General features: G+C 58.9%; 3 protein-coding genes across 3 annotated transcripts in view; 1 reads left to right on the forward strand and 2 right to left on the reverse strand.

The window, feature by feature from the left end:
* Positions 1-19,412, forward strand: part of LOC118901216 (kielin cysteine rich BMP regulator) — a 54,562-nt gene extending 35,150 nt beyond the window's left edge. The window contains exons 24-54 of the mRNA XM_036864313.1: positions 201-374; positions 507-589; positions 740-833; positions 931-1,119; positions 1,384-1,554; positions 2,171-2,347; positions 3,086-3,171; positions 3,428-3,518; positions 3,606-3,706; positions 3,789-3,882; positions 4,895-5,068; positions 5,295-5,377; positions 5,985-6,105; positions 7,042-7,121; positions 7,325-7,424; positions 7,932-8,116; positions 8,341-8,443; positions 8,545-8,687; positions 8,941-9,113; positions 9,195-9,306; positions 9,401-9,502; positions 10,303-10,467; positions 13,851-13,937; positions 14,018-14,179; positions 15,006-15,073; positions 15,449-15,555; positions 17,179-17,246; positions 17,546-18,733; positions 18,805-18,894; positions 19,108-19,199; positions 19,284-19,412. Of these exons, the coding sequence (XP_036720208.1) occupies positions 201-374; positions 507-589; positions 740-833; positions 931-1,119; positions 1,384-1,554; positions 2,171-2,347; positions 3,086-3,171; positions 3,428-3,518; positions 3,606-3,706; positions 3,789-3,882; positions 4,895-5,068; positions 5,295-5,377; positions 5,985-6,105; positions 7,042-7,121; positions 7,325-7,424; positions 7,932-8,116; positions 8,341-8,443; positions 8,545-8,687; positions 8,941-9,113; positions 9,195-9,306; positions 9,401-9,502; positions 10,303-10,467; positions 13,851-13,937; positions 14,018-14,179; positions 15,006-15,073; positions 15,449-15,555; positions 17,179-17,246; positions 17,546-18,733; positions 18,805-18,894; positions 19,108-19,199; positions 19,284-19,386 (4,766 nt within the window). The 3' untranslated portion in view covers positions 19,387-19,412. The remainder of the gene's footprint in view (positions 1-200; positions 375-506; positions 590-739; positions 834-930; positions 1,120-1,383; positions 1,555-2,170; positions 2,348-3,085; positions 3,172-3,427; positions 3,519-3,605; positions 3,707-3,788; positions 3,883-4,894; positions 5,069-5,294; positions 5,378-5,984; positions 6,106-7,041; positions 7,122-7,324; positions 7,425-7,931; positions 8,117-8,340; positions 8,444-8,544; positions 8,688-8,940; positions 9,114-9,194; positions 9,307-9,400; positions 9,503-10,302; positions 10,468-13,850; positions 13,938-14,017; positions 14,180-15,005; positions 15,074-15,448; positions 15,556-17,178; positions 17,247-17,545; positions 18,734-18,804; positions 18,895-19,107; positions 19,200-19,283) is intronic.
* Positions 19,413-19,569: 157 nt separating this feature from the next.
* Positions 19,570-21,738, reverse strand: ATP6V1FNB (ATP6V1F neighbor). The gene is made up of 2 exons (XM_036863511.1): positions 21,277-21,738; positions 19,570-19,695 (listed from the first exon to the last, which is right to left on the reverse strand). The coding sequence occupies exons 1-2, from the start codon at positions 21,695-21,697 to the stop codon at positions 19,586-19,588; spliced, it is 531 nt and encodes a 176-aa protein (XP_036719406.1). The 5' UTR covers positions 21,698-21,738; the 3' UTR covers positions 19,570-19,585.
* A 505-nt stretch (positions 21,739-22,243) lies between these two features.
* Positions 22,244-24,975, reverse strand: ATP6V1F (ATPase H+ transporting V1 subunit F). Its single transcript, XM_036863509.1, has 2 exons — positions 24,605-24,975; positions 22,244-22,704 (listed from the first exon to the last, which is right to left on the reverse strand). Exons 1-2 carry the CDS (start codon positions 24,760-24,762, stop codon positions 22,503-22,505), a joined length of 360 nt encoding a protein of 119 aa, XP_036719404.1. The 5' UTR covers positions 24,763-24,975; the 3' UTR covers positions 22,244-22,502.
* Between the last annotated feature and the right edge of the window lie 838 nt (positions 24,976-25,813).

Raw genomic sequence — 25,813 nt, forward strand, 5'->3', positions numbered from 1 at the left:
CACACACGCACAAGTGTGTGCTCAGAGAGATATCCTTGTCCGCATACACAGCCCCTCCTCCTCCTCCTCTCCCTCCATGGGGACAGCTTCCAAGCGGCACTTCTGCAGTGGCTCTGGACTCAAGGGTAGAGGGACTGTCAGCCTGCTCCTCGCACTGTCAGTCTTTGTCCCCACTCCTGCCCCCCCGCCCCACTGCCCAGACTGCATCCTGGAGAAACAAGTGTTTATGGATGGCGAGAGCTTCTCCCACCCCCGAGACCCCTGCCAGGAATGCCAGTGCCGGGAAGGCCATGCCCACTGCCAACCTCGGGCCTGCCCCAGGGCCTCCTGTGCCCACCCGCTGCCTGGTCCCTGTTGCCAGAACAACTGCAATGGTGAGGCGGACGGGATGGGGGGTGGTCCCTTGGGATGGCTTGGCCCCATCTATAGGCCTTTAGGGCTGGGAGGGCAGCATGCCCTGGGGGAAGGAGGGCCTCTCCCAGGCCCATAGCTGCCCCCTCCCCCAGGCTGTGCCTTTGGTGGGAAAGAGTATCCCAACGGAGCAGACTTCCCCCACCCCTCCGACCCCTGCCGCCTGTGTCGCTGTCTGGTGAGTCTGCCACCCGGATGGGAAGGAAGAGTGGGGGGGGTGGGGGGGCACTTGGGGAGACCAGGAGAGGTCCGCCAAGGTGAGGGTGAGAAGGGGAGGGGTCTCCTCCACCTTCTACCACTGACTTGGCCGGGCCTCGTGCATCTGCAGAGCGGCCACGTGCAGTGCCCGGCCCGCCGCTGCCCGCCCTTGCCCTGTCCAGAGCCGCTCCTGTTGCCAGGAGAGTGCTGCCCACAGTGCCCGGGTAGGAGCCGCACCCCTCGCCGCTTCTCCGGAGGGACCCCCCTCGGCAGCCCCCCCCCCCCCCCCCCGCCTCGCTGACGCTGGCTCTCTGGCTGCAGCCACCCCCTCTGGCTGCCCTCGGCCCGGGGGCGGGGTCCCCGTCCGCCACCAGGAGCACTTCTTCCAGCCCGACGACCCCTGCCGCCGCTGCCTCTGCCTCAACGGCTCCGTGTCCTGCCAGCGGCTGCCCTGCCCACCGGCGCCCTGCGCCCACCCGCGCCAGGGACCCTGCTGCCCCTCCTGTGACGGTAACGCCCCGGCTGCACCCGCCCGCACTCCTTCCAACTCCACCCCGGAGCCTCACCTTCTCGGTCCCCCTCTTACTCTGCGTCCCTCTTTATCTCCAGGCGGGGCGCCACCCCTTCTCCCCCTTCCTCCTGGCCCGCCCCTCCGGGGGCGGGGTTCTCACTAAGAAAGTGGGGGAACGGTGCGCACCCAGCCCGCAGGGCCCGGGAGGTAGTGCGCCCGGTGCGCCGCCTCCATGGCCCCCCAGCCCCTCGCCTGCCCCCCAGGCTGCCTGTACCAGGGGAAGGAGTTCGCCAGCGGCGAGCGCTTCCCTTCGCCCACTGCCCGGTGCCACGTCTGCCTCTGCTGGGAGGGCAGCGTCAGCTGCGAGCCCAGGGCCTGTGCCCCGGCACAGTGCCCCTTCCCTGCCAGGGGTGACTGCTGCCCTACCTGTGATGGTGAGGGGACGGGAACTGTACGGGTGGGGGGACAGGAGGGCGGGGTCAAAGTCATCTTTACTGCCCTAGAGTGGGTCAAAAATATTTATTACCGTAAGACAAAAGCCCTGGACCAAATTCTGTGTGGGTTTTTCCTATAGATTGGACAGGGAGCATTTATCTTTTTTCTTTTTTGTAATATTTATTTATTTATTGGCTGCGTTGGGTCTTAGTTGCAGCACATGGGATCTTTCGTTGCGGCGCATTGCGGCGCACCGGCTCAGTAGTTGCAGGCGCGAGGGCTTAGTTGCCCCACGGCATGTGGGATCTTAGTTCCCCGACCAGGGATCCAACTGGAGTCCCCTGCATTGCAAGATGGATTCTTAACCACTGGACCACAGGGAAGGCCCTGGACAGGGAGCTTCCTTACAGGCTGAAGGGGAGAAAGTTTGCCCTTTGGCCAATCCAACTGCCACCCCCCCAGACCCCTTTACGCACTGGCCAAGACTGAGCCCTTCCCTCCCCACCAGGTCTCTGAGGCCTTGGGCTCAGGCCAGGCCCAAGCTCAGAGCTGGATGACTGGTCTCCTCTCCCTGATTTCTGCCCCTCCCCCCGCCCTCCCTGTCCTCTCTCCAAGGCTGTGAGTACCTACGGGAGTCCTACCTGAGCAGCCAGGAGTTTCCGGATCCCCGAGAGCCCTGCAATCGGTGTACCTGTCTCGGCGGCTTCGTGACCTGCAGCCGCCGGCCCTGTGAGCCTCTGGGCTGCAGCCACCCGCTCACCCCGTCTGGGCACTGCTGCCCGACCTGCCAGGGTAGGCCTGCCCTCCCACTGCCCCTCTCGACTCCCCGGCCTCCCTTCGGCTCCGAGTCCCCTGGTCTGGTCGCTGTCACCCCTCCCCCAAGACAGCCACGCAGCAAGCCCACAGCCTGGGTTTTCCGGGGGTTCCTCACCCCATACTCGCGCCCTCCTCTCTGTCCCTGCTGTCACCTCACGCTGACTGTGAGGGGCACCACATAGCCACCCCTGTGCTGCCAGACCTTCCTGCTCTTCAGCTGTCTCCCTGCCTTCCTAAAATATCACGTCACCAGACTCAAAGCCACTCAGTGGCTCCACTGCCCTTGAGTCACCCAACCACATTTGGGCAACTTCCTTCCCCCGTGGCTTCTAAAGAAGCCACCCTCCCGAGCCCAGCCCACCTCTCACCTTCATTTCCAGTGTGCCCATCCCTCTCATCTTCCTCCCACAAGGGCCGGTGGTCTGTGGTCCCACCCTCAGTCCTCCCCCGCGCTTCATGCATGCGAGTCCCACCACCGTGGTCTGGCTGACGTCTTTCCTCCCGCCCCTCACCTTCCCAGCCACTCATCTCTCTTTCTGACGCTTAGCTAAGCTTTGGTAGAGGACCCCAGGCCGGGCTGTGTGTGTGTGTGTGTGTGTGTGTGTGTGTGTGTGTGTGTGTCTGTGTGTCTGTGTGTCTGTGTTGGTGTCTGTGCGTGTGGCAGCAGAGGGATCCACTGAGTGCGGCTCTGCCCTGCATTCCCCCCTCTGCCAGGATGCCTCTATCATGGGGTCACCGCCGCCCCCGGAGAGACCCTTCCTGACCCGCTCGACCCCACCTGCTCCATCTGCACCTGCCAGGTGAGGCGGCCCTTTGGGGGCTTGGAGCCCTTCATCCCTTGATCCTCCTCTCTGGCCAGAAAGAGGTCGTCTCCTCCTCCCAGGGTACACGCTGCCTGTGACATCCATCAGGACAGGATTGGGCTCAGGCCTCCTGGGCTGAGGGAGGGGGTCTGGGCCTGGCAGGTCAGTAGGGGCACACCCCCATGAGGCCACGTGTGGCCTGGTTTGAGGGTGTGATGACATGGGAAGTGTCAGCGTGACCTCTCTCCCCCAGGAAGGCTCCATGCGCTGCCAGAAGAAGCCGTGTGCTCCAGCTCTGTGCCCCCATCCCTCCCCAGGGCCTTGCTTCTGCCCTGTTTGCCACAGTGAGCACACATGCTGGCTCCCCCCGCCCCCCGCCCCGTGCCTCCCCCTCCCGCTCTGCCAGACCTGGTAGCACAGCCCCCGCCCAGGAAACATGTCACCCACAGGCTGCCTCTCTCAGGGCCGGGAGCACCAGGACGGGGAGGAGTTTGAGGGGCCCACAGGCAGCTGTGAGCGATGTCGCTGTCAGGTGTGGTAGGGAGGTGGCAGAGGGGGCAGGGGAGGGGTCAGCTGGCCTGGGGAGCAAGTCACTGACCGTGCATCTCCTGCAGGCTGGCCAGGTCAGCTGTGAGCGGCTGCAGTGCCCACCTCTGCCCTGCCCACTCCAGGTCACAAAGCCGGGGAGCTGCTGCCCTCGCTGCAGAGGTATGCCTGGCCAGTGGGGCTGCTCCCTTGTTTCCGTCCCTGGGTCCCGTGTCCCTCCATTGGCCCCACCTCCCTCCCCTCAGCTCTCCTCCAGCCTTCCCACCTCCCTGTCCACCCGTCTGTCCCTCCCACACCTCAGCGCTTGAGCTCTCACCACATCCACCTTCAGCTCTTCCTACCTATCCCTGCCCCTGGCCTATCCAGACCGTCTCCCCTTCTAGGTGCTTATTAGAATCTCCTCGAAGCTGCCGCATTCCTAACCACACCCCATTCATAATGATAATAATGACAATTAACATTTATTGAGCACATACCATGTGCCGGACCCTGAGCTAAGCGCTTTACACATACCTCATTTGATGCACACAACGATCTCATCAAGTAGGTATTATTATTAACTTTTCCCATTTTACAGATGAGAAAACTGAGGTAACATAACTTACCTGTGGTCACTTAGCCAGTAGATGGCAGAGTCAAGATTTGCATCTAGGCCGTCTGGTTCTAGAGTAGGGCCTTTTTTAGCCTGTGTGGGCCCTCGCCCCATACACTGCCCAGCATGGTATAGGAACTGTCAGCGTCTCCTTGCCCTGAGATGAAATCCCCATTTAACGGATGGGGAGACTGAGACTTGTAGAGATTGAGTTACCTTGGGCACATGGTTACTGATGGAACCTCTCATTCATCCCACGTGCATTTATTACACACTTGCTGCAGGCCAGGTACTGTTGCTGGTGCTCAGCTATAACAGACAGTGCCTGCTGCCTGGCACTGGGTCTAGCAAGCAAGCAGACAAGGAATGGGATTAGAATCCAGGTGTTCTGACCCCGACCCAGTGTCTTTCCCCTCCATCACAGGCAGGAGTTCTGTCCCAGGCCACCTTTCCACTGTATCCCTGCAGAAACCCCTCCTGGCACTCATATACCCTACTGAGCACCCAGGGTGAGGAGGGTGGGTCAGGGGCAGACATGCAGAACCCAGACTCAGAGCTCATCCCTGCCCACCTCGGACACAGGCTGCCTGGTTCATGGGGAGGAGCACCCTGAAGGCAGTAGCTGGGAGCCCCCCAACAGCCCCTGCTCCTCCTGCATGTGTCATGAGGGTGTCATCACCTGTGCCCACGTCCAGTGTGTCACCTCCTGTGCCCAGCCTCACCTGGGGCCCCGTGACTGCTGCCCTCGATGCTCTGGTACTGGGAGCCTGGGGTGGGGGGGCGTGGGCAGGGAGGCAGTGCCTGGTCAGCATCTCCCTGCCATTGCCCTGGGCTGGGCGGCAGAGATGCGTCGTTCCAGGAGAAGTGGCCCCCATTCTTATGCACACCCCAATCTCTGAGGCTGGGGGGCCTGGCATTGCTGCCAGCCTGAAAGCTCCCTGATTCTTTTCTGCTCTTAACCCCCCTCCCCACCCCTGCCAAGACTGTGAGCATGAGGGTCAGAAGTATGAGCCCGGGGAGAGCTTCCAGCCTGGCACAGACCCCTGTGAAGTGTGCACCTGTGAGGTAGGGGAGGGCAACGCTGAGGGGCAGCCTGGACCCTGCGGGGAGCAGGCATTGTGGGGTCTGAGTCAGGAGTGTGTCCCTGTGCCCAGGGAGTGAGGCAGGGGCTTGGGGTGAAGAGCCGGCAGGGCCAGCAAGTCTGGGGGGGCAGGCAGTGGGCAGGCCCTCCTGGCTGGAGTGTAGGGTGGTGTGGGTACAAGGTTGCGGGGAGATGCCTGGGAATTGGTTGGGGGCCATATTGGGGAAATTCTATTTGAAAGGTAAGGGTGAGCCAATGAAAGGGTTTTGAGCAGGCAAATGACATCATAGATCAGGAGATTAGGCAGTGGGATTGGGGAGGGGGATGGCATGGGAGGGGGATGGCATGGGAGTGCAGAAGGGTCAAAAGCCACATGAAGGTTCAGGCCCACGTGACTACAGGGAGCGGGCACTGTCATCTCTGGGAGTTGGGGCATGGGGTGAGGAGCAAGTCTGAGGAGACGCTGAGTCTCTCTGCACACTGTAGTCTGACCTGCCCAAGGCAGATGGAGGAGCCTGGAGTCCAGAGGAAAGAGGGTGGCTCTCGGCTTCCATGGCCTGGGACCCACCCCCTGCTCGCTCGCTTGTTCAGCTGCAGCCTGAGGGAACTCCCAGCCTTCGCTGTCACCGGTGGCAGTGTCCCAGCCTGGTGGGCTGTCCCGCCAGCCAGCTCCTGCCCCCTGGGCCCCAGCACTGCTGCCCCACCTGTGCCCGTGAGTCCCTGGAATGGGGGGGTAAAGAGGGCAGGGCTGCCACCCCCCGAGTGACACTGGAAGGGCCAGCCAGCTCTCCTCCACAATCCCAGCCCCAGCCCTTTCCTGAGTCCAGTGGGTTGTTCTGGAAACCTGTACCCTGGAGGGTGAGACCTGTAACACCCTAAGGGGAAACGGGAAGCTAGCAGGACCCCTTGACTCTGAAGCCTGGTGCATCTTGTCCAGCAGGTGACGCTGCAGGGTTGCAGTTGTGCTGGCTGCTGGCTCCTTGAGGGCAGGGATATTAGGACCAGAGGGGCAGTGAGTCGCCCAGCTACAGAGGTGGGGAGAGGTGTTCTTGTCAACACTCGCTCGGATGTGCTGCTGCAGGGAAAGAGGAAAGGCACGATATTTACTAAGCACCTACTGCATGCCACGCACTGTACTTGGTGCTTTTAATAAACAGCATCACATTAAATTCTCACAGTTACCCAGTGAGGAGGTGTTATTACTCCTTTTTTTAACAGATGAAGAAATTGAGGTTCAGAGAAGTTGATTAATTTGCCCAAAATGGCACAGGCACTGAGTGCTGGAGCCGGGATTGGAACCTGGGGTACCTGGCTCATTGTGCTTCCTTTCAGACGATAAGTGGGAGGGGGAGAAGGGCGGGCAGCCCAGTGGTCCTTAGTGACCTCAGGCTGAGGAAGCCACACTTTGTCCGTTTTCAGGCCCTCCATGCTAGCAGCCTAGCAAAGTTCCTTTTCAAAAGTCCAAACTTTTCTTTGCTGGAACAAAAGGAAAAGGATCTGTCATTCCTGGAATCAAGGTGTTAGGGCCATAAGTATGCCCTGGGCCCAAAAAGCCCGGGGACGCAGTAAGGGGATAAGGGGTCAGTTAGGCTTTGTCCCCCACCCCCATCCTGGCAGCATCTCCCATACTGCGTTCTTGTCTTCACAGAGCCGCTGAGTCCCTGCACGGAGCACCTGCGGGGGTCTAAGCTGGCCCCGCCAGACCCCTGCTACACCTGCCAGTGCCAGGTGAGCCCTCCTTCCTTGGGGACTCCTCAAGCCCCCTCTTCCTCCTCCTCTGTGGGCTGTGGCTGCGACTCCTCTCCTGCAGCAGCTCTGGGCTTCCTACTCACCCCTGACATTTGCCCACTTGTCCTGAATGTCACATTCTGCCTAGGCCCTGCTCCCTCCCTGCTGTTCTCTACCTGTAGTGTTCCTGTGCCCTTCCACAGGACCTGACTTGGCTCTGCATTCACCGGGCCTGTCCTGAGCCCAGCTGTCCCCTGTTGGAGCGCCATACCCCCCCTGGGAGCTGCTGCCCCGTGTGCCAGGGTTCATGCCCAATTTTGTTCTGCATCCTCAGAGCCGGAGCCAGGAGGGAGACAGGAGGGGTGGCATCCATGGGCCAAGTGGGCAACCTGGGGTGTGCACTCAGAATGCAGGCTTTGTTCTTTTGTAGAAAGGGAGGGCTGTTCGTTGGGGTGGAGTAGGGACCCATGAGGTAGAGGGAGGCAGGGAATGAAGCCTGGATTCTCAAGGCCTGGCCTGAGGCTTGGCTCAAGGACCCGAGGCCCACTAGCAGGGCATCGCACTGCTGATCTGGCAGCTGGCCCAGAGGAAAGTTCCAACTTCTGGCTCTTGCGGCTTCCGGGACACTCTGGACATCCCGAGCACTGGTGCAGGGTCTGCCATCTAGTAGGCCCCATGGTGCTGGTTGAAGAAATCAACACCATCAGGGTGCTAATTGGATGGGGTGGGCACCGCTCTGCCCTGGCCTTCAGGGTGAGCTCATGCAGGTGGAATGACAGTGCTCTCCCATCCCCATTTCTTCCTCCTCAGAATGTGTGATGGAAGCTGAGGGCCGGAGAGTGGCAGATGGCGAGAGCTGGCAGGACCCCAGTGACGCCTGTATCACTTGCACCTGCCATGTGAGCTGGAGGTGGGAGGGTGAGGGTGGAGGACCTGAGAGATGGATAAAGGGAGGAGCCTCTGGTCACTGGACCAGGGAATATGGGGTCTTCGAGGTAATCAGAAAAAGGCGCCCCCTCTGGGCATCCCTGTGTGAGGGCAAGTAGCTGAAGGTGCATTTCATCCCCTACTTGAACATGAAGTGGCTGTTCTTGTGGGGCAGGGGCAGAGAGAGAGGGGGCTCCCGCCCCAGTCCCTGATCCAGAAGGTCTCCAAGAGTGTGAGGCCAGGGACTCCAGACCCTGCCGGAAGTCCCTAGAGCAATGGCATCTGTCCTCAGCGGGGCCGCGTGGAGTGCCGCCTGGAAGAGTGCCAGGCCCTCTCCTGCCCCCAGGGCTGGGCGAAGGTGCGGGAGGCTGGCAGCTGCTGTGAGAGATGCCAAGGTGCGGGCCAGGGAGATGGGGGGGTCGGGGAGGGGGGAGGCGGGAGCGAGACCCAATGTGAGGGATGGGCAGCGGACCCTCGCCCCTTACTGTCCCCTCAGCCCCCGCCCAGTGGTGCGCGCACCAGGGCCGGCAGGTGGCCTCCGGGGAGCGCTGGGCCGTGGACGCCTGCACCAGCTGCTCCTGCGTAGCCGGCGCCGTGAGCTGCCAGAGCCAGCGCTGCCCGCCGCTCTCCTGCAGGCCCGTGAGTGCCGCTGTCTGAAGCGGTGGGATGGGAGGCCACTTGGCACCGCCCGCCTGGGTGCACCGGGGAAGGAGGAGGCTGGGCTCCCGGGTCGTGCAGTTCCCGAAGCAGCCACGAGGTGGCGCTCTGACCCCGCCAGCAGTAAGCCCAGGAGCCCTGGAGCCTTCCGGGCGATCCTCCGTCCCCCGGGAGGCTTTGCGTGGGGCACGGCAGGGAGTGCAGCGTGTCTGACGGTGTCTGGGGCGGAGGCCAGGACGAGGCCCCCGCCCTGAGTCCCGGCAGCTGCTGCCCCCGCTGCCTGACCCGGCCCGCTTCCTGCATGGCCTTCGGAGACCCTCATTACCGCACTTTCGACGGCCGCCTGCTGCACTTCCAGGGCAGCTGCAGCTACGTGATGGCCAAGGACTGCCGTGGAGGAGACTTTAGGTGCGCAACTCCCTCTGCCTTCTCCCTGCCCCCTTACACCCGTCCCTGCTGACCACTGCATCTGGGCCTCCCACGCCACAGCGTGCACGTGACCAACGATGACCGGGGCCGGAGCGGCGTGTCCTGGACCCACGAGGTGGCCGTGCTGCTGGGAGACGTGGCCGTGCGGCTGCTGCAGGCCGGGGCGGTCACGGTGAGTAGAGCCAAGGACCCGGGGAAGGTCGGTCCCGCGCTTTCCTCTCCGCTGTCCCGACGTCGCTCCTCCTCCCGCCTCCCTTCTCCTCCAGGTGGACGGGCGCCCCGTCGCCTTGCCCTTCTTGCAGGAGCCTCTGCTGTATGTGGAGCTGCGGGGACGCACGGTGATGCTACACGCCCAGCCGGGGCTCCAGGTGCGGCCGGGGCGAGTGGGGTGCAGGGGAGCCTCGGGCCTGTTCAGGTGTCTGTACCTGTAGAGGGAGTGGGGATACCAGCTACCTCCCAGGCCAAATGAGGCCACAGAGGTGAGAGAGTTCTGCTGGATTCTGAAGGGAGAAGAGGAATCAGGGTTAGAGACCTCCACGTGTGATGAAAGGAGTTCTGAGCCTGGTTTGCGATCTTGACTCAGCCACCCACACACTGGGGCTCTTAGGCCATTACCTTAAGCCAATCCTCTCTGGGCCTCAGCTTTCCCATCAGTCAAATGGGGGAAGGGTTGGGAGGGTGGGTAATGTCAACTGCCGTCTCCTGGGTGGTTTCAGAGATTTTTTCCAATTCCCATGTCAAAGAGTAGTTCACTCCCTGGCCTCCAGCAACAAGCACATTTGTAAATTCATAAAATAAGGCTTGTCTACTCTTATGATACAGACTCTAGTTATGCTTTGTCCTCGGTAAGGCCTGAATGCCCATGAGAGAGTGACTCTCTGGAAGTGGGTTGCATTTCATGGGGGCGCCGAGTTCATGGAGGATGAGGGGAGAAGGTGCCCTTTTGCGGGAGCTGTGGGTGGCTCTTCATGTCTTCTGTGTTTGCCCAGGGCTGACAGGGCAGGCGCCTACTTGGCCTTGGCCAGGGCAGCCTCCCTTCCAGGAGGCAGCTCCACCCGTCCATTCTCCTCCCCTACAGCAGGGGGCGTGCTGACGCCGCCAGGATGGGCACTGGGCTTCCTGGGGCCCCTGCCTTTCCCCACTCTCCAGTCCCAGCCTCTCTGCACAGGTGCTGTGGGATGGGCAGTCCCAGGTGGAGGTGAGAGTGCCTGGCTCCTACCGGGGCCAGATTTGTGGGCTCTGTGGCAACTTCAATGGCTTTGCCCAGGATGATCTGCGGGGCCCTGAGGGGCTGCTCCTATCCACTGAGGCTGCGTTTGGGAATAGCTGGCAGGTGAGTGGCACAGGAGCTGGGGGGCAGCGGGGAGGCACAGTTGAGCATGAATCTCAGAGCAGCCCTCTGGTATGGAAAGGGAAGTTTGCACACAGGTGGGTTTTGGGGCTTTCAAGGAGGTTTGGGGCCTTCTTGCCTGCTATGGTGCTGGGGGAGGCAGGATGGCGTGTTGAAAGCGGTCTCATCATCTGAATCCCCAAGCCCTGCTTTGCCGCTCATGGACTGTGTGACCTTGGACAAGTCACTTACCTGCTCTGGGCCTTGGTTTGTCCATCTGTAAAATGGGGACAAAGAAAAAGTAGCTGATGCTTCCTTTGCTGTTCTTATAGGGAGGTTTATGAGGCTAAAACAAAATATTTGGTGGAAAGTTCTTTGAAGAACATAGCACACAAAGGTCGGCTGCCAGTGGACGCTGCCATATAGAGCCACTTTCCCCACCTAGGTCCCAGAGGGACCAGGACCTGGTCGGCCCTGTTCTAAGGGCCGTGAGGTGGATCCATGCCGGGCAGCAGGGTACCGTGCCAGGCGTGAGGCCAACGCCCGGTGCGGGGCGCTGAAGTCCTCCCCGTTCAGTCGCTGCCATGCTGTGGTGCCACCGGAGCCCTTCTTTGCCGCCTGCGTGTATGACCTCTGTGCTTGTGGTCCTGGCTCCTTGGCTGACACCTGCCTCTGTGACGCCCTGGAAGCCTATGCCAGCCACTGTCGCCAAGCAGGGGTGACTCCTGCATGGCGGGGCCCCACGCTCTGCGGTGAGGGGGCAATGCCCAGTGCGAGTTGGGGGAGGGGTGACACAGAGGGCTCAGGTCTGGACAGCGTAGGTACAGGGAGGGTCACAGGGGGTGGACCTGGTGACTGGGAAGTGACTCTGCCTTCCACTCCACCTGCAGTGGTGGGCTGCCTCCTGGACCGTGGCTTCGTGTTTGATGAGTGTGGCCCACCCTGTCCCCGCACCTGCTTCAATCAGCATGTTCCCCTGGGGGAGCTGGCGGCCCACTGCGTAAGGCCCTGTGTTCCCGGCTGCCGGTGCCCTGCAGGCCTGGTGGAGCACGAGGCCCACTGTATCTCACCCGAGGCCTGCCCCCCAGTCCTACTCACTGGGGACCAGCCACCCAGCACTCTGCCCAACCCCAGCCGGGAGCCCCAGGGGCCACCCTGAGCCAGGACGACACCGACCAGGATTCATCAGGCTAGAAGTCTCCCCTCGGAGAGAAGCTCCCACACTGCCCGGGCATCGGGAGCCCGGGTCTGGGCCCCGCAAAGACCCCAGCCGTGTGGAGTCAGAAGCAGTAAACTCGGGGACTGCCCTAAGGTTTCTCTGTGTGTATGTGTGCTGCCTCTGGGTGCTGCAATGGTGGTGTGGGCTCTTTGGAACATGGGGTCCAGAGGTCAGTGTCCCCAGAGTCAGGGTGGTAGCAGCTGTGGGGTGGACCTTGCCCACTCTCTGCACCTGCATCTCTGGGCTGCCCCTACCTGCCACACCCTGGTGCTGCCTGGGAAACCCTGCGATGGGCAGAAGGAGGACCCAGGTGTCCTGGTTCCAGCCCTGTGTTTCCATGTAGCAGGCACGGCCTGTGGCCCCCGTGTGCGGCCCCCTATGGGGCCCTCTGTGGATCCATGCGGAATCCTGCAGGGGCTGAGGAGCACTGGGAAGGGGCTCAGTGCCCACGTGGCATCCCCCTTTCCTTGGGGATATTGAGTGCTCAGGCACCTCCTGGGCCACCCTAAGAGCTGGTGACACAGGGACCCCACGCCTGGGTGGGGAACAGGAGAGACAATGTGTCTGTGATGACATACAGACAAACGTGATGAAATACACACACACAGCCCCCTCAGAAACCCAGATAAACACGTGCATGTATCCTGCGTGTGTTCGCAGCTACACCCACCCCTGATGGACATGTGGGCAGGGGACACACATGTGACTTTCGAAGACATCCTTATAGGGGAAAGAACATGGGTTTTGAAATAGGAAAAAAAAAATCTTTCTTTGACAAGAAAAGTCTCTTTTCAAAGAGAACTGTATTTTGAGTTCTCTCTGCCACCTACCGGCTATGTGACCTTGGTTTTTTTAGGGACCTTAGCTAAAGATTGGGGTTGGGACCCTAGTATTCCAACAGGGAGTGAAGGGAGGGCGTTGGGCTGAACCGAGACACCCCGCCTGCCTGCTTGCTCAGCCTGCTTCTGCTGGGGCCCCTTTCATGGAGCGGTTCCAAAGCGGCAGGCAGGCCAGGCTGCTCATGACGGCAGGGGATGCGAAGATTACAGACCATCACATATGCCTCTTCCCTCCCCTTGTCATTACTTCTACAAACTGTGTCCTCATCTGCTGTATCTCATGTGTTGTGGAGAATAAACAGAGTGACCCATGGACAGCTTGGAGCAAGCACTAGGGAAGCGCGTTACCGCTCACACTCGGGACCACGTTTTCCCAGAGCCTGTTTCTCGTGCTGTCTGTCCCCAGATAAGGGAGACAGTGCCATGTGTTAGGTAGGACAACTTACTCTCTGGGGCCCGGTTTTCTTTTCTGTGAAATGGGGATGAAAATGTTACCACCTACTTCATAGAGTTGCTTCAAGGAAGGACTACATGTACGTAGCGTTTTGTGTCCTGCCATACAGTTACTTGTTGGGAGCTGCTGCCTGTATTGGGCATATATCACATACCATATAATGCAGTTGCCAGCTTCACACATACAGTTGACATTTGAACAACACGGGTTTGAACTGCACGGGCCCACTTATACTCAGATTTTTTTCAATGGTAAATACTACAGCACTATACCATCCCAGGTAGGTTGAATCCTCAGATATGGAGGGCAGACTATAAGTTATATGTGGATTTTTGACTGCAAGGAGGGTTGGGCCCCTAACCCCCGTGTTGTTTAAGGGCTAACTGTATGTATAAAATAGATGCTCATTTGGGACTGCAAACACACGCACACACGTCGTTCTCTATCAGGGCCACAGCCCTCACCCCACACTGCCACCCACGTGGCCTCAGGGTCAGGTTTCTATGAGACTTGGCTGAGGCCCAGGCCCTGGCTCAGATGTCAGGGCCCTGCGTTACTGCACTCAGCAAGCAGCCTTTGTCTCCTTACTCCGTCCCCAGCTCCTGATCCTCCTCCTCTCTCCAGGAGCAGCTGGGGGAGGGGAGGGGGGTGGACGTCCAACCCGGCCCCCTGCCGCATGGAGCAGGCAGCCACACCTGGGGGCCTAGGGCTCCCTTGTAGCCCCAGGCAGGCCTTGGCCCTGTACCAGCACCTCTTCCGGTGCCCTGCAGGCCTGGGCCAGCTCTGGGCTGCCCTGCAGCAGGTGAGGGTGACAGGGCAGCGTCTACGAGGGGGCAGGCTCTCCATGGGGTCTGACTCCACCTTGCCTCCCCAGGTGGGAGACGGCCGGACCTGTCCCTCAGGCCTCGAACTGCCCACCGTGCTGCTGCAGATGGAGCGGAGCCGGCGGGCCCAGGAGCAGGTAGGCGGCCGTCGGCCAGGGAGGGTGGCAGAGGGCAGGGTGCGTGCCCGCTCACATCCTGGCACCCCACCTTCCTGCAGCTCCTGTGGGATTTGGAGCTGCTGACCGGGGTGGGGCTGGGCCTCTCCTGGCCCCCCTGGGCCCAGTTCTGCGGTCTGAGGGACCAGGCCCGGTGTGCGTGGAGCCAGTGCAGCAAGCCCCGTGGTAGGACGGATGGGGGCTCTGAGCGGCTGACGAGTGGGGTGAGCTGGGGTGTCGCTGAGGGAGGGGGGCGGTCAGTGAAACACTGGGGCACTTGTAGTGGTTGAGAAGTGGAAGGAATGTGGGCTCTGGAGACAGATGGATCTGGGTTCAAATCTCTGCTCCGACGCTCCCTGTGGACCGAAAGCCTGTTTCCTCAGCTACAAAATGGGGAAGATAATAGCTGTTTTTCAGAGGGCTGCTGGGAGGATTGTGAACTCATCTGTGTAAAGGGTTTAGCACCATGCCTGGTATACAGGACCATTCTGGCTTGCTACCGTTCCACAGTGAACTGTCTTGGTCAAATCAACAGCGTGGTGACACCTAGAAGCCTTCAGACATGGCTGCAGCAAGGGAGGAAAGCAGGCCTGGCAGGGCCCAGAGGGCAGAGGCACTGATGCCCAGGGTGCCCCAGAGATGAGACCCTGAGCAGCCCCAGCCCCAGGCCCCTCCCTCCGGGGCTGGTGGCTGGTCCCACCCTTCTAGGAAGGAGGGTGCTGTGGTGACTGGGAACTGGGATGTGCCTCCCAGTCCCGGCTCAGCCACCAACTGCCTGAGGCCCTTTGGGCAGGTTAGTAGCTTGTAGCAGGAGGGGGTGTTAGTCATGACCACTAAGGAAGTGTCCAGCCAAGACTGCAGTCTCATCTGAAGGCTTGAGTGGGCAGGAGGGATCCATTTCCAAGCTCCTTCACTTGGAGGGGAAGGGGCGGGGGGTCACAAGGGCACAGATGCCAGGAGGAGGGATCACTGGGGGCTGTTGTAGAGGCTGCCTGCCACATTGGGGGATGATGCCCTGTAGACTAGGGTACCCCCCCCCAATCCTTCCAGAATTCCGGGCTGTGCCCATCACCCCAGGCTGAGGACTCCCTGAGCCAGGACCGTCAGCTCCTGGAGGGGTGAGTCTCCCAGGGAATTCTGTCCACTCCGTGTTGCCACACAAAGTGACCAAACACTGGACCCTTTGCCCCGTCTCCCTCCACAGCCCTGCCCAGCGACCCCTCCTCGTGCCCCCAGATCCTCCCGGGGTTCTCACTCAGTTGTACCCATATGGTTGCCCCACAGCCTCTGGACAGGGTAACCTTGAGTTCCAGCTCCTGGAATCTAGTGGCGGGTGCAGGCGTGGGGAAGGCCTCCGTGGGATGAGTTTTGGTCTTGGGGTGGGAAGGCTCCGCAGCCTGCTGTGGGTGAGGAGTCTGGCAGACAGGCTGCCCCCAGCCAATCGGAGCCCAGATGCAAGAGGTGCACCTGAGGCAGCCTTTGCATTCCTGCAGGGGGCTGGCAGAGGACCCATCGTCAGCCCTGGATCTGAGTGAAGCCAGGTTTGATGCAGACCCAAGGTGGGAGAGCCCTGGCATACCTGCAGAAGGGCCCACATCTGGTACGTTGACAGCAGGGGTTTGCAGCCAGGAGAACAGGAGCCCCTGGGCTGGAGCGGCCAGCCTAGGTTGGGAGGAGCGGGGAAGCCCTCACCCCAAGTCCCAGGATTCCAGTCCATCCTCACCTGTTCTTTGCCTCATACCTTTTTGTGGGCTGCCAGGGGCACCCAGGGACAGCAAGTAGGTTTTCTTTTATATGCCAATTCCACCTGATTGGTGCCAGCTGTCTCAGGCACTGTGTCCAGGAGGATTCTGAAGCTAAGCTGGGGCTCAGAGGAGAAAGCGCTGGGAATGACTGTCTGTCCTCCCTGTCCTCCAGCGAGGAGGGAATGGAATGGCAGCTCCAAGCTGCCTAGCTGCCACCCTCATGCCAGGCCCTGGGGAGATACGGGGCACAAAAGAGACTTGGCCAGTCAGTTGTCCTCATCTCTGAGGAGATCACAGCCTAGTGAGAGGGTGTGACAATAAACAGGCAATTAGAATTCAGTGGGATGGATGCTGTGAGCCCTGGGCCTATTAATTTAATTTAAATGAAACAGGCTGTCAAATGATTTGTTAAATAATAAGCCTAGCAAAGTCATAAGCTTTTAATTGTGACATCATGCATGGGAGAGAGGAGGAAAGTGCCGATGATTATTTTCTGATTGACAGAAAAATTTTTACAAGTATATTATCTCTTGGGAATACATTGATGGGAGACATCTATTACAACATTATAACCAGTGAAATAAATGATCTAGTAAGTCAACAGATCAGAATTACAGAGGGACAGGGTTGGAGGTTATTTTCACAGTTCATGGCAATAATTTCTGAAGGCTTGGGAGTCTTATCAGACCTCTTTGTTCAGAACTCTTCAAAAGACAAATTTGTTTTCACAGAGAACATTCCCATTTGGTTACTGTTATGAATATTCACACATCCATATTGCATAAAGATGGCACTTCTTGTGAGAGTTCTCAATTTAAGACCTTACGAGATCAGGTTCTTCTAAGTAGTTTTATGGATGCAAAACGATGCTCTTCCTCCACAGCTGCAAAGGAGCAGCGACATTTCATCTCTTTTTTTAGATTCCTTTCGTTAATTATGAAGACTTGCAGTTTTTAGGCTAGCCTCTGGCCTAAAATTCCACTTCTTGAATTTCATTTGGTTTTGCTGTCGGAAACCAAGAAAGAGCTAAAGAGGATTATCCTTAATAATAGGAAAGTCAGGTGCATATTGTGGGGCTGGACAGGCACACAAGGACAAAGTGTGGGTGTCCTTATGAGGGACTGAGGAGCCTGGAAAACAGTCCCTTCCTGCTCCTGGGCCTCCCCTGGCGGTTTTGAGGAAGAAGGTGTGCAGGTTCCTCGGAGGTGGTCCTTGGCTGGGAGGATGAGGAAGATGGGGTCGGCTGCTGGCAGGCAAGCCTGAGAAGCAGGCACATAGCAGGCTGTGTAAATAAAGGTGGAATGATGAACTGCGACGGCCTTGAAGTTCCAACACCAGTCCAGTCCTCAGGGTACCCCATCACCACATCCCCTCACGTGCTGGGGACTCCCTAGGCTTCTTGGTTCCAGTTCTGTGGGATGCGTGTGAGGGCCTGGGACATGAGCAGAGGGCTCTCAACATCTGTCTCTCTCCCTCAGGCTGCTCACAAGAGGTGAACCTCACCACCAGCAGTAGCTTTGGAGAACCAGGAAGCTCAGAGTTCAAGGTGAAAGGGTCGAAGCGTCCTGGGCAAGACCCTCTCAGATTGGGGACAGCAGAGGTGGGGTCTGCCTGGGAGGAGACTGCAGGGGTGAGAAGCCCGCAGCCAGGTGGAAGAAGGGGCCATCACTGAAACACCTTTTACACTACATAACATGGGTTTTACGAATTTAGGAATCGGGCAAGGGCCCTAATGGAAGTGAGGCCCACTGGGGTAGCCACTGGGGTCTCCAGGCTCCCCTGGGGGAAGTGGCCCTGGCACGAGGATTCCCTCACAAACCTGGGAAAGCTGCTCTTCCTTCCTAGGAGCTGGCCCAGAGGGAAGACGGAGAGCTAGCAGGGTCCATGCCCCAGAGGCCCCATCAACCACCATCCAGAAGCCTCCAGGAGAAGAAGCTGGCTCAGGGAGCCCCAGGGCCCTCAGGCCTCCCCTCCCAGGGCCTGCCAGAACCCCAGGATCCCCTGGAGGGGCTGGGCTGGAGCCTGGGCCAGGAGAGAGCAGAACTAAAGAAACTGCTAAGAATTGAGATTCCTCAGAGTCAGAGAGAGGAGGCCCCTCAGGATCAGAGAGGGAAGGCCCTCCAGGGGGAGGACAAGGAAGTTCCTCAAAGTAAGAGAGAGAAGACAAACGAGGGTCAGAGTGGGGAGGCCCCTCAGCCTCTGAGGGAAGAGGTCTCGGAAGGTCAAAGGTGTGAGAACAAAGAGGCTCCTCTAGGTCAAAGCGGAAGTCGCCTTAAGTGCCGGAGAAAGGAGGCCCTCCTGGAGCAGAGTGAGGATTCTCCTCAGGGCCCGGAAGTGAAGATGCTTCAGTCTTCGGAGCGCAGAGGCCGTGTCTCACAAGCCTGGGAGGTGGCGCGGGGAGAGGCACCTATGCCGTCCCGGGAGGAAGGCGGCTCCCTGGGAATTCCGGAGGGCTTCTCCAGGTCCCTGGGAAAACAGACGCCGCAGCCTGGGGGAAGGGAGGGCCCGGACCCGCGGGGAAGAACCACCCAGCTGAGGCAGGTTAAGACCGGTGGCCCGAGAGGAGAGAGCGCAGCGGCCGTGAGAGAGCAGGGGCCCACCCGGGAAGGGGCGCCGGCTCCCCTTACGTCCCCGGGGCCTCCGGCCCGGCCGCCGCTCCCACGCCCAGAAGCGGTGTTGCTAGCGGCCCTACGCACTGGTGGTTCCGGGCAGCGGGAGCGCCCCGCAGCTCTCCCAGGGCACCCGGGCCTGCTGAGCGATCCGCACTCGCTTCAGGGCCCGGGAGGAAGCCCTGGCCCCGCGGAGCAAGAGCTGGGCGGCTCCATGGGGCTCCCGGGCGCCCTCGGGGGGCGGAGGGGAGGTGCCGAGGCCCCCAGAGCCTCGAAGACCGCGTGGCCCGAGTCCCCGAGCAGGGACAGGCGGTCGGCGGGCGTGAGCGCGGCGCAGCAGGAGACGGCTCTGCAGCGGCTGCTGGAGCTGCACAGTGAGGCCAGGCGTCGGCGGCAACAGGACCGCGAGCAGCAGCGGCTCCGGGTGCGCGGCCGGGCCGGGAGGGCGGGGCACCGGGGGGCGGCCGATCGGCTGCTGACAGACGCCTCCTCCAGGTCTTGGAACGCCTCCGCATCGCCAGGAACCGCCACTGCCGCGTGCACCCCTTGGGACCCCCACCGAGCCCGGCTCAGCTCCCACCACAGGCAAGACCCCTAGGAGAAGGCGGTGGGGCTGCCAAAACCCTGCCTGGGCGGGGGGCGGGGCGCGACCTAGGTCCCTTTGACTTGCGCGCACCGCGCACTTGCGATGACCCCAGCGGAGCGGGAGGGGCCGGCCTGCCCGGGTGCTGCCCTCTGCTGGCCGCATCGAGCCCCGGGGCTGGGAGGCGCGGCGCTCAGCCCTCGGCCCCGCCCCAGGAGGACGCGGCCAGGCAGCGGCGCGCCCTGCGGGAGCAGCTGAAGCAGATACAACGGGAGAGGACCGGGCGGCTGCGAGCCCTCGGGGCCAGGTGAGGGGGCGGGCGGGGAGGCTTGTGGGGTGGTGGCGGTCCCTTTTCCCTGGCATCTGGGATGAAAGGCCACTCTTCCCACAGGAACACCCAGAACTTCCAGCAGCTACTGTGGCCCCCTGGCTCTGAGGAGCCTGCGCCTGGAGAGCGTCGCTCACTCTTCCCAGCCCCCTCTGGTCACTGCTGAATCCTCAAAGGGACGATTAAAGAGACGGGGATTTAAGGAAAAAGCAAGAGGGCAACCTGTAGGTCAGAGGTAGTTTCAGAAAGGCCCAGAACGCAGCCTCAGGGCCTGGGAGAGCCAGACACAGACACGCATGGCACTTTCGGCCCACCACGTGTGTTATTTCTTCTTCCCTCCCCTAAGCCCACTGCCTGGCCCACGGTCAGAGGGCCAGGTCCTGGGGGTCAAGCAGTGCGAAGGCCCCATTCTTGCGGAAGAAAGATTCAATGCGGCACATCTTGCAGGAGACCAGTTCTTGCTTCACTGGGGGGCCTGGGAAAAGATGTCAGAGGCCAGGAATGGATTCCTGGGAAAGGAACTCGCAGAGCCCAGGAGCCCTCCCTGCATAAACCTAGGAATCTGCCTGTGTTGTATCCACTTTGTAAGTGTGAAAAAATAAAAAGAAGTGCTTCTGAGGAGTGGGGGCTATGGGGAAACAGGGAGCTGGCTGGCTGCCCGGATCAGCAGTGATGGCCAAATGCCAGTCAGCTGGGTGCCAGCATTTCCCCCAGCCTCAGAATCCTCCATGGAGGCAGGTGGTGGGACTCCCAGCCGCGCTTGTTACAGACAGAGCTAGACTTCTCTGGGGCAGACAGGGCTTCTTTCTACCTCCTGCTCCCCTTTTGGGGTTCACCTCCTGCTTTCATTTGGAAATTGCTCCCTTTCCTCCCCACTTAGGGCCCAGGGGAAAGTAGGGGGATTTTTTTTAGGCAAAATTTCAACTGTGTTTATCACCAACCATCCACCTTTTCTGTGCAGGAGCTGGAGAAAACATGTGACTGAGTAGTCTCACTTGAAATTCATGACCACAGACAGCAAAGGGACATGTCTCCTCACCCAGCAAACCCACAACACTCCCTGGCATATTCTTTTCCCCACACCTTGACTCTTCATCTCAAACTGCACCATTGCCTTTGCTCCTCTCCTGCCCAGCTGATGACCATGACTCAATCCAGATGGACAGCCTTCTGGGCAATACCATCTCCCTACCTCTCGCTGTGTCCTCTGCCTTCTCCAGTTTGATCCAGCCTCTGGAGCTCCCTGGGTAAGCCCACCCAGTCTCGGGGCTTTAAAGAGCACCTATATTCTGATGACCCCCAAAACTGCATCTTCAGCTCTGACTTCCCTCCATAGGGCGACTCCCATACACAGCCGACTTGCCGACACCTCCAGTGCAAAACACCCAACACTGACCTGTCTTCACACCTCCCCAGCCCTGCCCCCCCCACCAGTCTCCCCTGCTGTAGCTGCTTCAGCCGAACACCTGGGCATCACCATTGCATTCTCTTTCCTTGTCTCATTCAAACCATCAATAAGTTCTCTTGATTCTTCCTCCAAAACATATCCGGAATCTATTTCAGCTCTACCACTAATCACCCTAGCCCAAGCCATCATCATCTCTTGCCAGGATAGCTCAGCCATCTGCCAGAGTCTACTCTTGTCCCTAAAAAGGCCATTACCTACAGAATAGGGTGATTTTTTTAAAAAAAGTATATCAGCATCATTTACCTGCTTAAAACTCTCCATGGCTTCCCCTTGAATTTAGAGTAAAACCCAAACTCCTCCTCCTTGTCATTTAGCTCACTCAGCCTTTAGGTCCCCAGAGAGGTCTTTCCTGACAGTCCAGTCTAAAGCCGCACATGCCCCCGTCCCCCTCCCCCATCATGCCTAGTTTCATCATGGAACCTGGCCCTCTCTTGCTCTTACGTTTATGGCCTGGACCCTCCATTAGAATGGACGTCCCCAAAAGGAGTGTCCATGTGCCTTGTGTGTCTAGCACCGAGAGTGCTGCCTGGCTTGTGGCAGGTGCTCTGTGTTTGTGAGGTGAATAATTTCCGGGAGGTTAGGGCTCACCCAGCTGCCAGCCATATGTGAAGTTGGTGGTGATGGGGAAGAGGTAGCGCCTCTCTGGCATGTCCAGTTTTCGGGTGTTGAGGTAGCGGTAGCGGCCCTGAAAGTCGTGGGAGATGCCTTCATACAGCAGGGCCCGGGTGGCAGGCAGGACTGGGTACATTTCTGACTGAATAGGAACCTCCAGGGCAGGGCTGGGGGCCTTGGAAGGAACTGCTTTGGGGGCGGGCGGGGGTGAGAGGGGGGCTTTGGGGGGCAGGGTGGGCAGCTTGAGGGGTTCGTGGGCTGCAGTCTTAGCCTTCTGCTTGGCCTTCACCATCGACCCATACTTGTGGTGCCATTCACAGCGCAACATCTTCTCCCTCAGATACTCCTCCTTCCAGAAGTTCTGCCGCACTGTGTCCATGTTAAGTTGCCGAGACATGGTGGCAAAGGAAGGAGCAGGACCAGGGTGACTGCAGCTGAGGGGTGAGCACAGCAAGCAGAGCCCTTCTGACAGCAGGTGGCTGCCCAGGGACAGTCGCTCGGCAACCGAGCCTCACCTCACACAGGGCCATGCCCTCAGCACGCCTCACATGCCTTGCTTGCTGAGGCAGCCTCAGGCCGGGGCCGCCGGCTAAGAGCCTTGATCCCCAAACCTCTTGCTTGACCCAGGCTAGTATCACAGGCTTCCAGGTTTCCTGTGATTTCTGCTTCCTTCCCTTGAGGTCTGGTCCCCTCCCAGCCAATACAGACTCAAGCTGGGGTGCCAGGGGACTGGATGCAAGCCTCCTTCCCTTCCTCCCTGCCAGAGCTGGCTACCTTTAATTCAGAGGACCAATCTGGCACAATCTTCCTGGCCCAACTCCTCTATGCCTGGATCTTTGGCAGAACCTTTTCCAGCCCTGCCAATCGAATCCACTCCCCCACCCCCTCCCCGCAACAGCTTCATCCCACACGTGTCCTTTCTAGCACACAGCCTCAGATCGGAGAGAAGCAAGAACATTAATTTAACATCAACAAGGACACTGTGTAACAGCACAGGGAAGAGGTAATGGAGAGAAGACGCTCAGGCTTCCTGTACCCTAACCAGCCTTGATTTTAATGGCAGAGCCCCAGCAAACCGGAAGCACCTCACCTAGCCTCTCGGTGGAGTGGGAAGGGGCAGGGAATCGGAACTCAGAGGCTCGAATCTTAGAGGAGGGCTGATGGCAAGCCTGGGGAGAGGCCGCATAGCTGAGGGGAGTCCCCTAGCGCAGGTCTTCGGCCGTGAACATGCCCCTGGCCCTGCGCAGGATGGAGTCCTTGGCAGCATCATAGGGGTGCTCCTTGGATGGGATCTCCAGCACGGCCGGAATGGAGCGCTGGTGGGCATCGAGCGCGTGCCGCACCATCTCTGCGATGTACTGGTTGATGAGGATGATGCCGATGTCGTCCCGGGTTAGAAACTGCCTGTAGGGAGAGATGAGAAGGGAGTCCAAGGCAGCCCGCTCTGAGTTGGTGGGCTGGGCTGCAGAGGGGAACAAGCTCGATCCAGAGAGTGCAATGGACAAGGATGCTACACTAAACTCTCTTCATTCTATTTAGAATCAATTTCAGTCCAAAGCTAAGGGCCATGGCTTCTACCTCCCCTGCTTGGAAGGCTCCCAACTGAACTGCTAATGAAGATGAGGGTGCATGCTGGTGTATTCCTTACACTGCCTTCGGGTAAGAAAGGGAGAGGATAAGAATATATACGTCTGTCCCTTTGTATCTGCATAAAGAAAAAGCAGAAAGATAAGGAAACAACTAAGTGGTTATGGGGTGGAGGAAGGAGGTAATGAAGTAGAAGAGGTCGGGGTGCGAGTGTGACTTCTCAATGTATATACCTTTTAAATATTAATTTGTAAACCACATGAACCTTTCAAAAGAAAACAGATTAAATTTTTTAAGGTTGAGGGGGCGCTGTTCAGACCACTCAAGGTCTATGCTGATGAGGGCAGGGGGTGGGTCAGAGGGGAAGTTTGGCCTGAGCCAAGAACACAACACAGGAAGAGGAAAATCAGTAACGAAGGAATCACACTTTCCACACAGAGAGAACCCGGCACCGGGCTCTTACTTTCTTGTGATCAACCACCCACTCATTAATTTATTTACTCGTTAAAAACTGTTTACTGAGCAGCTACTCTGTGCCAGACACTAGGGCAGGTTAGACTTGATGACTTCTGAGATCCCTTTTGGCTGGAAACTTGGGAAATTCTTGAAGTAAAATTTGTCCTTCTCTCATGACAACTTGGGTCACTTTACCAGACTGCTTAGAGATCAGCAGAAATCAGCCTCCCAGGTCAGAGCCTATCACACCCCAGGCAGCAGGAACCAGTCTCAGCCGGTAGCTCAGGGCTGGGCTGTTTAGGGGGAAACAAGCGAGAGTGGTTTGTTCCTGGGACTTGGCACAGGGGCCCTAGAGAAGGGGTGTGGGAAAGAATAGGGGGCTGGCACCCTCAACTCTAGTCACCAGGACACCTCCTGGATTAAGGGACATGCCTGCACCCACATTTTGAAGCTATTGCTCTTAACCCAGAACAGGAAGTGAAGATTTGAAGTGCCTGGTCTCAGCAGAAGGTAGGACAGTCCTGATATTGTCCGCTGTGCTCAGGACAACGGGAAATTCCAAGCCCACTGAGGAGAGCTACACAGGCAGAGTGTAGCCCTGGCTTAAGAAAGGCAAAAAGGGTGGGACTGGGTTCAAATCCCTGCTCGCTCTCGTCTGAATCACAGAGTGTGCCTTAACCGCTCTGAACTTTAGTTTTCTCACCAGTAAGTGGGAATAACCCCTACCTCGCAAGACGATTGTGAGCCTCTGAGGGAGATGAAAATACAGGAAAGCCCGAGCCCACTGCCCGTGTGTTCACTGAGTGTGTGGTTCCCTTAGGTGTCAACTCGCAAGAGAGTCGAGTGCTTGCAATACCCGGAGCCTGCTCTACGGGTGAACTGGGGGAGCCCCTGCAGGGGAGCTGAGACTAGCCCCCTCCGGGCCTGGACGCTCCGGACGCTCAGCTCTGGCGGGCCAGGTTGGGCCAAGGGGCGGCGCCCGCCCGTCACGAGCTCTGTTCCCCTTCTTTCCTGACACACGGTCATGTGACAGGGGGAGTTTGTGGACCCGACATAGCCCCGGTCCCACCGAGGCCCAAAAGGGAACTTGGGACGCGGAGACACCCCTCTCCAGAAGGGGAGGTGGACCGACTTCCCCGACCCTCGAGGACGGGGTCTGACACTTCGGCCAAGGTCTGGAAGCCCATGGCCGCCCCCGCCTTCTCCCCGCGCTCCCACCAGGCAGCTGAGGGTCCCGTTCAGGCCTCGCGGGCTACCGTACCGGAAAGTGTCTTCGATCTCATTGATGGTAGTATCTTTCTCCACCACCAGGAAATTAGGGTGGCGGTTCTTGTTAAGCTCCCCTATGCCGCCCAGCAGGAAGCCAGTCACCGTGTCCTCGTCTCCGATCACCGCAATTAGCTTCCCCCTCCCCGCCATCCTTTCAGTCCGGCAACGATCAGCCGCAACCTCCGGGTGTCACCAAAGCCCCGCCTCGGCAGCGTACATCCTTTTCGGCCGCACCCCCAGTCTTTCGACATGCGCAGTTCCACCACTCCGCCTCCCGGGACATGCGCGTTAAGAGCAAAAGCGCCTGAATCCGAATACGACTGCGCCTTAAAGGGAGGTCCGAACCGGCGGGCTACGATTCCCAGAAGTCCGCGCGGCGTCGCCGTCTCTCGGAGGCGCGTTCGATCGGTAAGTTCGACAAACGTGTTGAGGCTACTGCTGTTAGGCGCCGAGACGCCAAAGAAGACGGTTCCTGTTCTCGAGAGTAAGGTCCGAGTCTGTATCGTGTATGTATGTAACTGTGACACAACTAGTGTTATTTATTCAGTTAATGAAAGGATGGGCAAGTTAATGATGATACTCTCTAGTGAGGTAGAGCGTTGACAAAGCAGTGTGTCAATTGCTAAAACGTGAGAAGTACGTGGAAGCACACATCAGGTGTAACTAACCCGTGGGAGAGGGGGCGCGCAGAGAAGGTCGCCAGCAGGATGAAGGGCTAGAGATGAGGACGAGAGGTTGTTCTCAGGAAGAGGAGCAGCACGTGCAAAGACTTAGCAGGGACTAGAAAGAATAAGTGCCTTTAAGAAGAGATAAAGAATCTGGAAGTTATCCTGAGGACAAAGTTGTTCTGAAGCCACTGAAGGATTTTAAGGAAGAGAATGATATGGCCAGGTTTATGTTTTAGCGATAGCATTGAGACCATGCTGTGTGTGGAGGTAAGACTAAGGTGAAGAAACCATTGTGGTGAGAGATGGTGGTGGCCAGAAAGAAGCCAGGGGGTGGGGATGGGGAATGTGAGAGTCAGGTGGAGTCAAGAGATATTTAGAGACAAAAATGGACAGAACTGGGTTTGGGATTGGTTATGTTTGGGAAGTTAGACCAGGTGACTTCCAAGTTTCTGGCCTGTGCAGCTAGGTGGACAGGAGTAACATTCCTCAGAGAGTGAACTCTATGTATGAGATGAACATGTCGAAGGAGAGAG

Source organism: Balaenoptera musculus, chromosome 9 (genome assembly GCF_009873245.2).
Source record: "Balaenoptera musculus isolate JJ_BM4_2016_0621 chromosome 9, mBalMus1.pri.v3, whole genome shotgun sequence".
Taxonomy (NCBI): domain Eukaryota; kingdom Metazoa; phylum Chordata; class Mammalia; order Artiodactyla; family Balaenopteridae; genus Balaenoptera; species Balaenoptera musculus.

What these genes read in the sequence shown, in the direction of transcription:
- ATP6V1FNB (XM_036863511.1), bottom strand. Translation starts at nt 21,697, where the DNA reads ATGTCTCGGCAACTTAACATGGACACAGTGCGGCAGAACTTCTGGAAG. An exon ending in CACATATGGCTGGCAGCTGG is followed by an intron (nt 19,696 to 21,276) that starts GTGAGCCCTAAC and finishes ATCTTTTCCCAG; the next exon opens with GCCCCCCAGTGAAGCAAGAA.
- ATP6V1F (XM_036863509.1), bottom strand. Translation starts at nt 24,762, where the DNA reads ATGGCGGGGAGGGGGAAGCTAATTGCGGTGATCGGAGACGAGGACACG. An exon ending in GAGATCGAAGACACTTTCCG is followed by an intron (nt 22,705 to 24,604) that starts GTACGGTAGCCC and finishes CTCTCCCTACAG; the next exon opens with GCAGTTTCTAACCCGGGACG.